The following is a 12608-nucleotide window of genomic DNA, read 5'->3' as shown; positions in this document are numbered from 1 at the left end:
CCCGATTCGAACATATGCCCAAGTCCGAAATCATCATACGAATCTATTGGAACCGTCAAATCCCGATTTCGGGGTCGTTTTCTCAAAATATTGACCGAAGTCAAACTTAGCCTTTTTAAAGTCAACTAAGGAACTAAGTGTTCCGATTTCAACCCGAACCCTTCCAAATCCCTAACTCACCATCCCCTCAAGTCATAAAATAGTAAAAGCACATACGAGGATTCTTATTTAGGGGAACAAGGTTCTAGAAAGCAAAATGACATGTTGGGTCGCTACAGACTTCCCTCTGCTTTTCATTTTGCATCAATAGTGAATAAGCATGACCCAAAGTTGGAAGGGGTAACAGCATCAAGATACTGCTCTTCACAGAAGCATAAGTGTCATTCAACCCCATGAGAAACTTAATCAACCTCTCATCCTGAAGTGACTTGGCCATCTTGACTTTTCCTCCACAACTGCAGTCCCATAAGCACTTGACATGAGTGTTCATGGTATTCAGTTCATCCCACAACCTCTTTATCTTAGTGAAATAGCCTGCTATGTCACTTGACCCTTGGATTAAATCACTCAATTCCTTCTGTAAATGATATATCTTTGCACCATTTGACTGACCAAATATGTCTTCCAAATCATCCCATGGATCTTTGGCTGTTTGAGAGTATATGACACTATCAACTATTTCTCTTGAAAAAGAGTTCAATAGCTAAGATATCACCATGTCATTACACCTACTCCATATCTTGAAGTCAGGTGTTTCTGAGCTTGGTGCAAGGCAAGTTCCATCAATGAAGCCTACCTTATTTTTCATAAAAAGAGCTATAAGGTTGGATCTGCGTGTAATGACCCGGCCGGTCATTTCGAGAGTTATAGCCCTATTTCCTCCATTTCTGCTTCTTTTGTGCTTTACAGCTGTATTATGTCTTGCCGGATTGGTTGGTTCGGGTCCGGAGTGATTTTGTAGTGAATTGAGACACTTAGTCTCTTAATTGGAAACTTAAGTTGGAAAAGTCGACCGGACGTCGACTTGTGGGAAAACGACCTCGGATTTGAATTTTTATGGTTTTGTTAGCTCCGTTAGGTAATTTTGGACTTAGGAGTCCGGAATGTGATTTTGAGGTCCGTAGTAGAATTAGGCTTGAATTGGCGAAAGATAGAATTTTGGCGATTTTGGCCGACAATGGAAATTTTGATATCTTGGTTGGATTGGATTTCTAGAAGCTGGAATAGGTTTGTGGTGTCATTTTTGACTTGTGTGTAAAATTCGAGGTCAATCGGACGTGGTTTGGTAGGTTTCGGCGTAGTTTGTGGAATTTAGAAGTTTAGAAGTTCTTTAGGCTTAAATTCGGGTGTAATTGGTGTTTTGATGTTGTCTTGAGTGATTCGAAGGTTCGACTAAGTTTGCATGGGATTATATGACTTGTTGGTATGATTGGTTGAGGTCCCGGAGGCCTCGTGTTGATTTCGGGTGGTTAACGGCTTGATGGGAGTTGAAGAATGACAGTTGAAGCTGCTGCTACTTGTATAACCGCACCTGCGGAGTGGGAACTGCAGGTGCGAGCCCACATAAGTGAAGGAGGAGCCGCAGATACGACTAAGGAGGATCTGGGCAGAGGAAGCAGGTGTGATGGCATTCTCGCACCTGCGATGGTCGCAGAAGCAGATTTAGGGGCGTAGGTACGAGTTTGGACCGCAGGTGCGATGTATTTCCCGCACTAGCAAAGACCGCGGATGCGGTCACTAGATCGCAGGAGCAGAGGCTGAGTTTAGGGATATTTCCGCAGAAGCGGGGCGTGGCCCGCAAATGCGGCTCCGTAGATGCAGAAATGGAGCCGCAGGTACGATAAGTCTGGGCACAACCTATAAATAGAACACTCCGAGATTTTTTACCATTTTTATCATTTTGAGCTCGAATTTTGGGGATTTCGAGAGAGATTTCGGAGTAATCACTAAGGTAAGTTCCTTGTGCCTTTTTATCTTCAATAATGGTATTTTCCAACTGATGTGAGATTTGGGAGATTAGAGCTTGGGAATTGGAGAGTGAATTTTGGAGTTTTAGAGGGGCAATTGAGGTCGGATTCTAATAAATTTGGTATGGTTAGACTCGTGAGTGAATGGGCTTTCGGGTTTTGTAACTTTCGTCGGGTTTTGAAACATGGGCACGAGGGTGGGTTGAGCCGATTTCGGATTTTGGACTATATTTTAGTAGTTTTCTTGTGGAATTGAACCTTTTAGCAAATTTTGATTATCTCGTAATGTCTGTGACTAAATTCGGGGCATTTGGAGGCCGATTCGAGAGGCAAGGGCATTTCGGAGTAGGATTTCTACGCGGTTGAGGTAAGTAACAGTCTTAAATCTGGTTTTAAGGGTATGAAACCCCAAGAATTTGTATGATGTGATATTTAGAGGTGACGCACATGCTAGGTGAGGGATGTGTGAGCGTGCACCGCGAGGGATTGTGACTTGGTCCGTCCCGTGAGGCTGTAAAGTCGAATACCAATTGTTATTACTTATTTTCCTTGTCTTTGAGCAATTGACTGCCTTTCATGTTAGAAACCATGCTTAGGCCATATGATATCACTGTTGGGACCCGCAACGTTTGAATACTTATTGAATTGACAGCTAATTGTTGTCTTGTACTCAGTCACAGTCTTACTTGTGTGTTATGTCTCTGTTCCCTCTCATTTCTTGTTGAAACTTGTTGAATTCTCAGTTTGGGATAATTATTATGAAATTCTGTGAGCTTGAGGGGCTAGAGAGGTTAGTGACTGAGATAGGGCCTGAGTGTCGAGCTGCGAGCCGCGAGCTGTGAGGTATATTGGATCGGGTTACACGCCGCAACAATATTGGATCGGGTTGCACGCCGCAACAAGACTTCGGGCTATATATATATTATCGGATCGGGTTGCACGCCGTAATAATATTGGATCGGGTTGCATGCCGCAACAATATTGGATCGGGTTGCATGCCTCAATAATATTGGATCGGATTGCACGTCGCAATAATATTGGATTGGGCTGCGCGCCGCAACAATTTAGCGCTTGCGCTGAAGGAGCCCTCTGGAGTCTGTACACCCCCAGTGAGCATATGTACCTATTGAAAGTGTGTATTAAGGGCTGAGAGCCGAGATTATGAGCTGATGAGATGAGTTGAGTGACTGCTGCCTTGAGAGGCTTTACTTGCTTTTATTTATTGTTGTCCGATGTTGTTGTGAAATTCTGGAAGATTCATATCTGTTTTACTTGGGCTCGAACTGATTTGACTTATACCACTGGATTTTAAAGCATGTTCACTCTTTACTGAAAACTTTTGATATGAACTGTATTTTTATAGCTCGTCACTGCTTCTCAATTCCTTATTTAATTCTGTTACTTGCCGAGTTAGTTGTACTCATGATACACCCTGCACTTCATGTGCAGATACAGGTGTGTACGGTTCTGGCGGTCGCTGAATTCGTGCATGGGATGATTATCGGAGACTTACGAGGTAGCTGTCGGTGTCCGTAGTTCTTGTTTCTCCTTTCTTATTATCTTTTCTCTCTTGTATTAGCATTTGGCATAGACTGTAGTAGACTCTATTTTGAGATTAGTAATTAGATGCTCATGACTTAGTGACACCCCGATGTCGGGCTATTTTTCTGCACTTATATTTTATTTGGCTTTTACCCCCATTTTTATGAAAAACTCCGGTTAATTTAAATGTCTTAAATCATTTCTGTTAAATTCTGAAAGTGTTTTGGAAGGGTCGGCTTGCCTAGTATCATGATATGCACCATCACGACGGGTTAGGTTTTGGGTCGTGATAAGTTGGTATCAGAGCCTACATTACATAGGTCTCACGAGTCATGAGCAGGTTTAGTAGAGTCTTGCGGATCGGTAAGGAGACATCTGTACTTATCTTCAAGAGGCTTTAGAACCCTTAAGAAACTCCACGTTCTTGAATTCTTGTCGTGCAAATTTGTTGATTCTAGTAACTAAAATTCTGTTGTTTCAGTCTCTCACAAATGGTGAGGATTCGTACTACTGGGCAGGATGGACAGCCACCAGTACCACCAGCCAGGGCCGCGAGGGGACGAGGTCACAGTAAAGGTCGCGGTAGGGGCAGAGGTGCAGCTCGTGGAGCAGCTGGGGCAGTACCTGCAGATCCACCAGTAGCCCCAGATCAGGACCAGATTCCAGTTGTTGATGCACCAGCCCAGGCACCACCTGTGCCTATTGCGATTCCAGGCCATCAGGAGGCCTTAGCTAAGATTCTGACCGCGTGTACCAGTCTTGCTCAGGCGGTCTCTGTTTCGGCCGCAGCAGCCACTTCTCAGGCTGGGGGAGATGCTCAGACTCCCGCTGCCCGCACACTAGAGCAGGTTATTCAGGGACTCCAGACACCGAGGGCACCACAAGCCCAGCCGGTTGCAACTGCTCAGGACTATGTGGTTCCTGCTATGCCTGAGGATTAGTAACGTAGATTTGAGAGGTTTGGGAGACTCCAGCCTCAATCTTTCAGTGGTGCAGAGGGAGAGGATGTACAGGGTTTCTTGGACAGGTGTCAGAGGATACTCCGTACAGCAGGTATTTTGAAGATCAGTGGGGTCTCGTTAACTACCTTTCAATTCTCTGGGGCTGCATTCAGTTGGGGGGAGGCTTACGAGAGGCATAGGCCGGTCGGCGAAGCACCCCTTACCTAGCAGCAGTTCTCCGTTATCTTTCTGGAGAAGTTCGTGCCTCAGTCCCGCAAAAAGGAGCTGCGCAGACAGTTTGAGCAGCTTTGTCAGGGTGATATGTCTATGACGCAGTATGAGATGCGATTCTCGGAGTTGGCCCATCATGTTATCTGGTTGGTTCCCACAGACAGGGAGAGAATCAGCAGGTTTATAGATGGCCTCACTTATCAGCTGTGATTGCTTATGACTAGAGAGAGAGTGTCCGGTGCTACTTTTGATGAGGTTATCGACATTGCTCGTCAGATTGAGATGGTTCGCAGTCAGGAGAGGGTTGAGAGGGAGGCCAAGAGGCCTCGTGGACAGGGAGGATTTAGCGGTGCTCCTTCTAGGGGTCAGTTCCAGCACGGTAGAGGCCGTCTTTTCAGACATGCCCAGACGGCTCGTCCAGGTCACCGTGGTGCATCATCTGGCCATGGTTCTCACAGTTATCAGCAGGGCTATTTATCTCCCGGTACCCTCCCAGCGCAGAGTTTGTCCCGTGCTCCATCTGGTCAGGGTTCGTCTATGCCACGTCCTTATGCCAGTTATCCCGGTGCTCGGGGCTCCCTTCAGTCCCATGCACCAGCACCGGGGAGTTATTATGGGTGTGGGAAGTTTGGTCACATGAGGAGAGAGTGTCCCCGTATAGTGGGAGGTCCAGCTCTGCAGAGGAGCTAGTCTATGTCGTCAGCACCATCCCTTCCATCACCCGCTCAACCAGCCCGGGGTGGATCCCAGTCAGCTAGGGGTCACCCGAGGGGGGAGGCATATCAGGGGGTGGCCATGCCCGTTTCTATGCCCTCCCTGCCAGACCATATGTCATTGCTTCAGATGCTGTGATTACAGGTATTGTCTCAGTTTGCCACAGAGATGCCTCTGTATTATTTGACCCTGATTCCACTTATGCATATGTTTCCTCGTATTTCACTCATTTTCTGGATATGACCCAAGAGTCTTTAGTTTCATCTGTTTATGTATCTACTCATGTGGGTGATAATATTATTGTGGATTGCGTATATCAGTCATGTGTGGTGACTATTGGGGGTCTAAAGACCATAGTGGATCTTTTGCTGCTCAGTATGGTCGATTTTGATGTGATATTGGGTATGGATTGGTTGTCTCCATGTTATGTTGTTCTAGATTGTCACGCTAAAACTGTGACGTTGGCCATGCTGGGGTTGCCGAGGGTTGAGTGGAGCTGTTCTATAGACTATGCTTCCAGTAGAGTAATTTCATACTTGAAGTCTCAGCGGATGGTTAAGAAAGGTTGTCTATCCTATTTGGCTTTTGTAAGGGATTTAGTGCAGAGACTCCTGCCATTGATTCTGTTCTGGTGGTGCGTGATTTTCCGGATGTGTTTCCTGCAGACCTGTCGGGCATGCCGCCTGATAGGGATATTAACTTCGGTATTGATTTGGTGTATTTCTATTCCACCGTATCGTATGGCGCCGGTGGAGTTGAAAGAGTTGAACGGACAGCTTTAGGAACTCCTTGATAAGGGGTTTATTCGGCCTAGCATGTCACTTTGGGGTGCGCCGGTTCTATTTGTAAAGAAGAAAGATGATTCTATGAGGATGTGCATTGACTACAGGCAGTTGAACAAGGTTACAGTCAAGAACAAGTATCCTTTGCCACATATTGATGATCTATTTGACCAGCTTCAGGGGGAGAGGGTGTTCTCCAAGATTGATTTGAGGTCAGGGTATCACCAGCTAAAGATTCGGGATTCGGATATTCCTAAGACAGCTTTCAGGACCCGATATAGCCATTATGAGTTCCTTGTGATGTCTTGTGGGCTGACTAACGCCCCAGCAGCGTTCATGCATTTGATGAACAGTGTGTTTCTGCCTTATTTAGACTCGTTCGTTATTGTATTCATTGATGATATCCTGGTGTACTCTCGTAGCCAGGAGGAGCATGCCCAGCATCTGAGGATTGTGTTACAAAGATTGAGGAAGGAGAAGCTTTATGCAAAGTTCTCCAAGTGTGAGTTTTGGCTTGGTTCAGTGGCGGTCTTGGGGCACGTGGTGTCCAGCGAGGGTATTCAGGTGGATCCAAAGAAGATAGAGATGATGCAGAGTTGGCCCAGATCGTCCTTAGCCACGGAGATTAGGAGCTTTCTGGGTTTGGCGGGCTATTACCGTTGTTTTGTGGAGGGTTTTTCATCTATTGCATCGCCCTTGACCAAATTGACCTAAAAGGGTGCTCCATTCTGGTGGTCGGATGAGTGCGAGTAGAGCTTTCAGAAGCTCAAGACTGCTTTGATCACGGCTTCAGTTCTAGCTCTACCATCAGCTTCTGGTTTTTACATAGTGTATTGTGATGCCTCGTGTATCGGTATTGGGTGTGTTCTGATGCAGAAGGGTAGAGTGATTGCTTATGCTTCGCGCCAGTTGAAGACCCATGAGAAGAACTATCCTATCCATGATCTTGAGTTAGCAGCTATTGTTCACGCCCTGAAGATTTGGCGGCACTATCTGTACGGGGTTCATTGTGAGATCTACACTGATCATCGGAGTTTGTAGCATCTGTTTAAGCAAAAGGATCTTAACTTGCGTCAACGGAGGTGGTTGGAGCTTCTCAAGGACTATGATATCACCATTCTGTACCATCCTGGGAAGGCCAATGTAGTGACCGATGCCTTGAATCGCCTGGCGGAGAGTTTAGGGAGTTTATCACATCTTCCAGCAGCAGAGAGAACCTCGGCATTGGTTGTTCAGGCCTTAGCGAGCCAGATTGTCAGATTGGATATTTCGGAGCTGAGTCGGGTATTGGCTTGCGTGGTCTCTAGGTCTTCTCTGTATGATCATATCAGGGGGTGTTAATATGATGACCCCCATCTACTCGTCCTCCAGGACAGGGTTCGGCGAGGTGATGCTAGAGATGTGACCATTGGTGATGACGGCGTGTTGAGGATGTAGGGCTGGATATGCGTGCCTAATGTGGATGGGCTTCGGGAGTTGATTCTTAAGGAGGCCCACAGCTCGCGGTATTCCATTCATCCGGGTGCCGCGAAGATGTACCAAGATTTAAGACAACACTATTGGTGGAGAAGGATAAAGAAGGATATAGTTGGGTTTGTGGCTCGGTGTCTCAACTGTCAGCAGGTTAAGTATGAGCATCAAAGACCGGGTGGCTTGCTTCAAAGGTCAGAGATCCCAGAGTGGAAGTGGGAGCGGATCACCATGGATTTCATAGTTGGGCTCCCACAGACTTTGAGGAAGTTCGATGCTATTTGGGTGATTGTGGATCGACTGACCAAGTCCGTGCACTTCGTTCCAGTTGGTACTACTTACTCTTCAGAGCGGTTGGCTGAGATTTACATCCGAGAGATTGTTCGCCTTTATGGTGTCCCAGTTTCCATCATTTCAAATAGAGGCACACAGTTTACATCGCAGTTTTGGAGGGTCGTGCAGCGAGAGTTGGGTACTCAAGTTGAGTTGAGCACAACCTTGCACCCTCAGACGGACGGACAGTCCGAGCGCACTATCCAGATATTGGAGGACATGTTAAGTGCTTGTGTCATTGATTTTGGGGGTTCAGGGGACCAGTTTCTGCCGCTCGCGGAGTTTGCATATAATAATAGTTATCAGTCGAGCATTCAGATGGCTTAGTACGAGGCTTTATATGGGAGGCAGTGTAGATCTCCGGTGGGATGGTTTGAGCCGGGTGAGGCTAGGCTCTTGGGTACATACTTGGTCCAGGACACATTAGACAAGGTGAAATTGATTTAGGAGCGGCTTCGCACAGCACAGTCTAGGCAGAAGAGCTTTGAGAACAGGAAGGTCTGTGATGTGTCTTTCATGGTTGGGGAGAAAGTTCTGCTGAAGGTATCACCCATGAAGGGTGTTATGAGGTTTGGGAAGAGGGGCAAGTTGAGCCTTCGGTTCATTGGGCCTTTTGAGGTACTTCAGAGGATCGGGGAGGTGGGTTACAAGCTTGCCTTGCCACCTAGATTGTTGAGTATGAATCCAGTATTTCATGTTTCTATACTCCGGAAGTACATCGGCGATTCATCCCATGTTTTAGATTACAACACGGTTTAGTTGGATGGTGATATGACTTACGATGGTGAGCCGGTGGCCATTTTGGAGCGGCAGGTTCGGAAGTTGAGGTCAAAGGATATAGCTTCAGTGAAGGTGTAGTGGAGAGGTCAGCCTGTAGAGAAGGCCACTTGGGAGACCGAGCGGGATATGCAGAGCAGATATCCACAACTATTTGAGACTCCAGGTATGTTTCTAGACCCATTCGAGGACGAACGTTTGTTCAAAAGGGGGAGGATGTAACGACCCGGCCGGTCGTTTCGAGAGTTATAGCCCTATTTCCCCTATTTCTGCTTCTTTTTTGCTTTACAGTTGTATCATGTCTTACCGGGTTAGTTGGTTCGGGTACGGAGTGATTTTGGAGTGAATTGAGACACTTAGTCTCTAAATTGGAAGCTTAAGTTGGAAAATTGGACCGGACGTCAACTTGTGGGAAAACGACCTCGGATTTGAATTTTGATGGTTCAGTTAGCTCTGTTAGGTGATTTTGAACTTAGGAACGCTTCCGGAATGTGATTTGGAGGTCTATAGTAGAATTAGGCTTGAATTGGCGAAAGATGAAATTTTGGCAATTTTGGCCGGCAGTGAAAATTTTGATATCTGGGTCGGATTAGATTTTTGGAAGTTGGAATAGGTTCGTGGTGTCATTTTTGACTTGTGTGTAAAATTTGAGGTCAATCGGACGTGGTTTGGTAGGTTTCGTCGTAGTTTGTGGAATTTGGAAGTTTAGAAGTTCTTTAGCCTTGAATCCGGGTGTAATTGGTATTTTGATGTTGTCTTGAGTGATTCGAAGGTTCGTCTAAGTTCGCATAGAGTTATATGACTTGTTGGTATGATTGGTTGAGGTCCCGGAGACCTCGAGGTGATTTTAGGTGGCTAACGGCTTGATGGGAGTTAAAGAATTACAGCTGAAGCTGCTGCTACTGGTGTAACCGCACCTGCGGAGTGGGAACTGCAGGTGTGAGCCCGCAGAAGCGAAGGAGGAGCCGCATATGCGGCTAAGGAGGATCAGGGTAGAGGACACAGGTGCGATGGCATTCCCGCACCTGCGATGGTCGCAGAAGCGGATTTAGGGGCGCAGGTGCGAGATTGGACCGCAGGTGCGATGTATTTCCCGCACCCGCAAAGATCGCAGATGCGGTCATTGGATCGCAGGAGCGGAGGTTGAGTTTAGGGATTTTTCCGCAGAAGTGGGGCGTTGCTCGCAGATGCGGAAATGGAGCCGCAGGTGCGATAAGTCTGGGCAGAACCTATAAATAGAACACTTCAAGATTTTTTACCATTTTCATCATTTTGAGCTCGGATTTTGGGGATTTCGAGAGAGATTTTGGAGTAATCACTGAGGTAAGTTCCTTGTGCCTTTTTATCGTCAATAATAGTATTTTTCCACTGATTTTACACCTAGTTGGTAAGTGTTTGATGTGAGATTTGGGAGATTAGGGCTTGGGAATTGAAAAGTGAATTTTGGGGTTTTGGAGGGGCAATTGAGGTCGGATTTTGGTATGGTTAGACTCGTGAGTGAATGGTCTTTCGGGTTTTGTGACTTTCGTCAGGTTTCGAAACGTGGGTCCCGGGGGCCGGGTTGAGCCGATTTCTAATTTTGGACTATATTTTAGTAGTTTTCTTGTGGAATTGATCCTTTTAGGCAATATTGATTATCTCGTAATATTTGTCACTAGATTCGGGGCATTTGGAGGCCGATTCGAGAGGCAAGGGCATTTCGGAGTTGGATTTATGCGCGGTTGAGGTAAGTAACAGTTTTAAATCTGGTTTTGAGGATATGAAACCCCGAGAATTTGTATGATGTGAATATTTGGAGGTGACGGGCGTGTGAGCGTGTATCGCGAGGGATTGTGACTTGGTCCGTCCCGAAGGCTGTAAAGTCGAATAGCCATTGTTATTACTTGTATTTCCTTGTCTTTAAGCAATTGATTGTCTTTCATGTTAGAAACCATGCTTAGGCCATATGATATCACTATTGAGACCCGCAGCGGTCGTATACTTGTTGAATTGACTGCTAATTGATGTTTTGTACTCAGTCACAATCTTATTGTGTGGTATATCTTTGTTTCCTCTAATTTCTTATTGAAACTTGTTGTATTCTCTGTTTGGGCTAATTATTATGAAATTCTGTGAGCCCGAGGGGCTGGAGAGGTTAGTGACTGAGATAGGGCCTGAGTGTCGAGTTGCAAGCTGTGAGGTATATTGGATCGGGTTGCACGCCGCAATAATATTGGATCGGGTTGCACGCCGCAACAAGCCTTCGGGCTCTATATATATATATATATTATTAGATCGGATTGCACGCCGCAATAATATTGGATTGGGTTGTACGCCGCAACAATATTGGATCGGACTGCGCGCCGCAGCAATTTAGCGCTTAGGCTGAAGGAGCCCCTCCGGAGTCTGTACACCCCCAGTGAGAGCAGGTACCTATTGAGAGGGTGTATTGAGGGTTGAGAGCCGAGAGTATGAGCTGATGAGATGAGTTGAGTGATTGTTGCCTTAAGAGGCTTTACTTGCTTTTATTTATTGTTGCACTTAGTTGTTGTCCGATGTTGTTGTGAAATTCTGGAAGATTCATATCATTTTTACTTGGGCTTGAACTAATTTGACTTATACCACTGGATTTGAAAGCATGTTCACTCTTTACTGAAAACTTTTGATATGAACTGTATTTTTATAGCTCGTCACTGCTTCTCAATTCCTTATTTAATTTTGTTACTTGCTGAGTTAGTTGTACTCATGCTATACCCTGCATTTCATGTGCAGATACAGGTGAGTACGGTTCTGGCGGTCGCTAAGTTCATGCACGAGCTGATTATCGGAGACTTACGAAGTAGCTGCCGGCGTCCGCAGTCCTTGTTTCTCCTTTCTTGTTATTTTTTCTCTCTTGTATTGGTATTTGGCACAGACTGTAGTAGACTCTGTTTCGAGATTGGTTATTAGATGCTCATGACTTAGTGACACCCCGATGTCGGGCTATTTTTCCGCATTTATGTTTTATTTGGGTTTTACCCCCATTTTTTATGAAAAACTCCGGTTATTTTAAATATCTTAAATTATTTCTGTTAAATTCTAAAAGTATTTTGGAAAGGTCGGCTTGCCTAGTATCACGATAGGCGCCATCACGACGGGTTAGGTTTTGGGTCGTGACACTGCGCCAACCTCCATAGCTTCTACCATCAAAGCTTGTGTTTACCAAGTTCATGCCTGGTGAATCAAAGTGGTGAAGAAAGTAGGGATGGCTTGAGTCCTTTATTCCACCTCCATTATTCCCAGAAATGGTGATGTTTGTTGAAGTGGCCTCAGTAGATTCAGGTGTAGAACCCATTGAAGATTGACGAATGAAAATGAAGAAAAAAAGAGAAACTGATGAAGAGGAAGGCAATAGGATCGATCTTAGAGTTACTGCTCTGATACCATATAGAGCTAATGAGCTACAAAATTTTGAGAATTTTTCTATGTATTCCATTTAATCTGTACAGGGATATTTATATAAGTATTCAATAGATAAGGATAGAAAATTAAACTTATATATGTCTCTTATGTATTGGCTGTCTAATATAAACAAAATACAATTATATGTACTACGTACTATGTACAATTTTTTATATACCGTTATAGGTATATTCAGGAATATAAAGTTGTATTAAAGCTATTTTGTATTTGAACTAAATGGCTTGTCTTCTTCTATTTATGTGTTGGGTTATGTTGAACCAGCAGACCTTGTGGCCCAATACATAAATACTCTTTAGCATGTGGCCTAATACGCAAGTCTTTAATCTTCGGTCTTAGATCCCTCGACAGACTTCAAGTTAGCCCCAATTTTCTCATCAGACTTCGATTTAGCCCCAACTGTAGAACTCTCG

At 45.2% G+C, this 12608-nt stretch overlaps 1 protein-coding gene across 1 annotated transcript in view; it reads right to left on the bottom strand.

The window, feature by feature from the left end:
- LOC142168857 (uncharacterized) overlaps positions 1-12211 on the bottom strand; it is a 28075-nt gene extending 15864 nt beyond the window's left edge. The window contains exons 1-2 of the mRNA XM_075230024.1: positions 11905-12211; positions 281-648 (exon numbers count right to left, since the gene is read on the bottom strand). Coding sequence (XP_075086125.1) covers positions 281-648; positions 11905-12211 — 675 coding nt within the window. The remainder of the gene's footprint in view (positions 1-280; positions 649-11904) is intronic.
- Positions 12212-12608: the final 397 nt, after the last annotated feature.

This window comes from Nicotiana tabacum, chromosome 14 (assembly GCF_000715075.1).
Source record: "Nicotiana tabacum cultivar K326 chromosome 14, ASM71507v2, whole genome shotgun sequence".
NCBI classification, from domain to species: domain Eukaryota; kingdom Viridiplantae; phylum Streptophyta; class Magnoliopsida; order Solanales; family Solanaceae; genus Nicotiana; species Nicotiana tabacum.
This window is presented reverse-complemented; position numbering and strand designations above follow the sequence as displayed.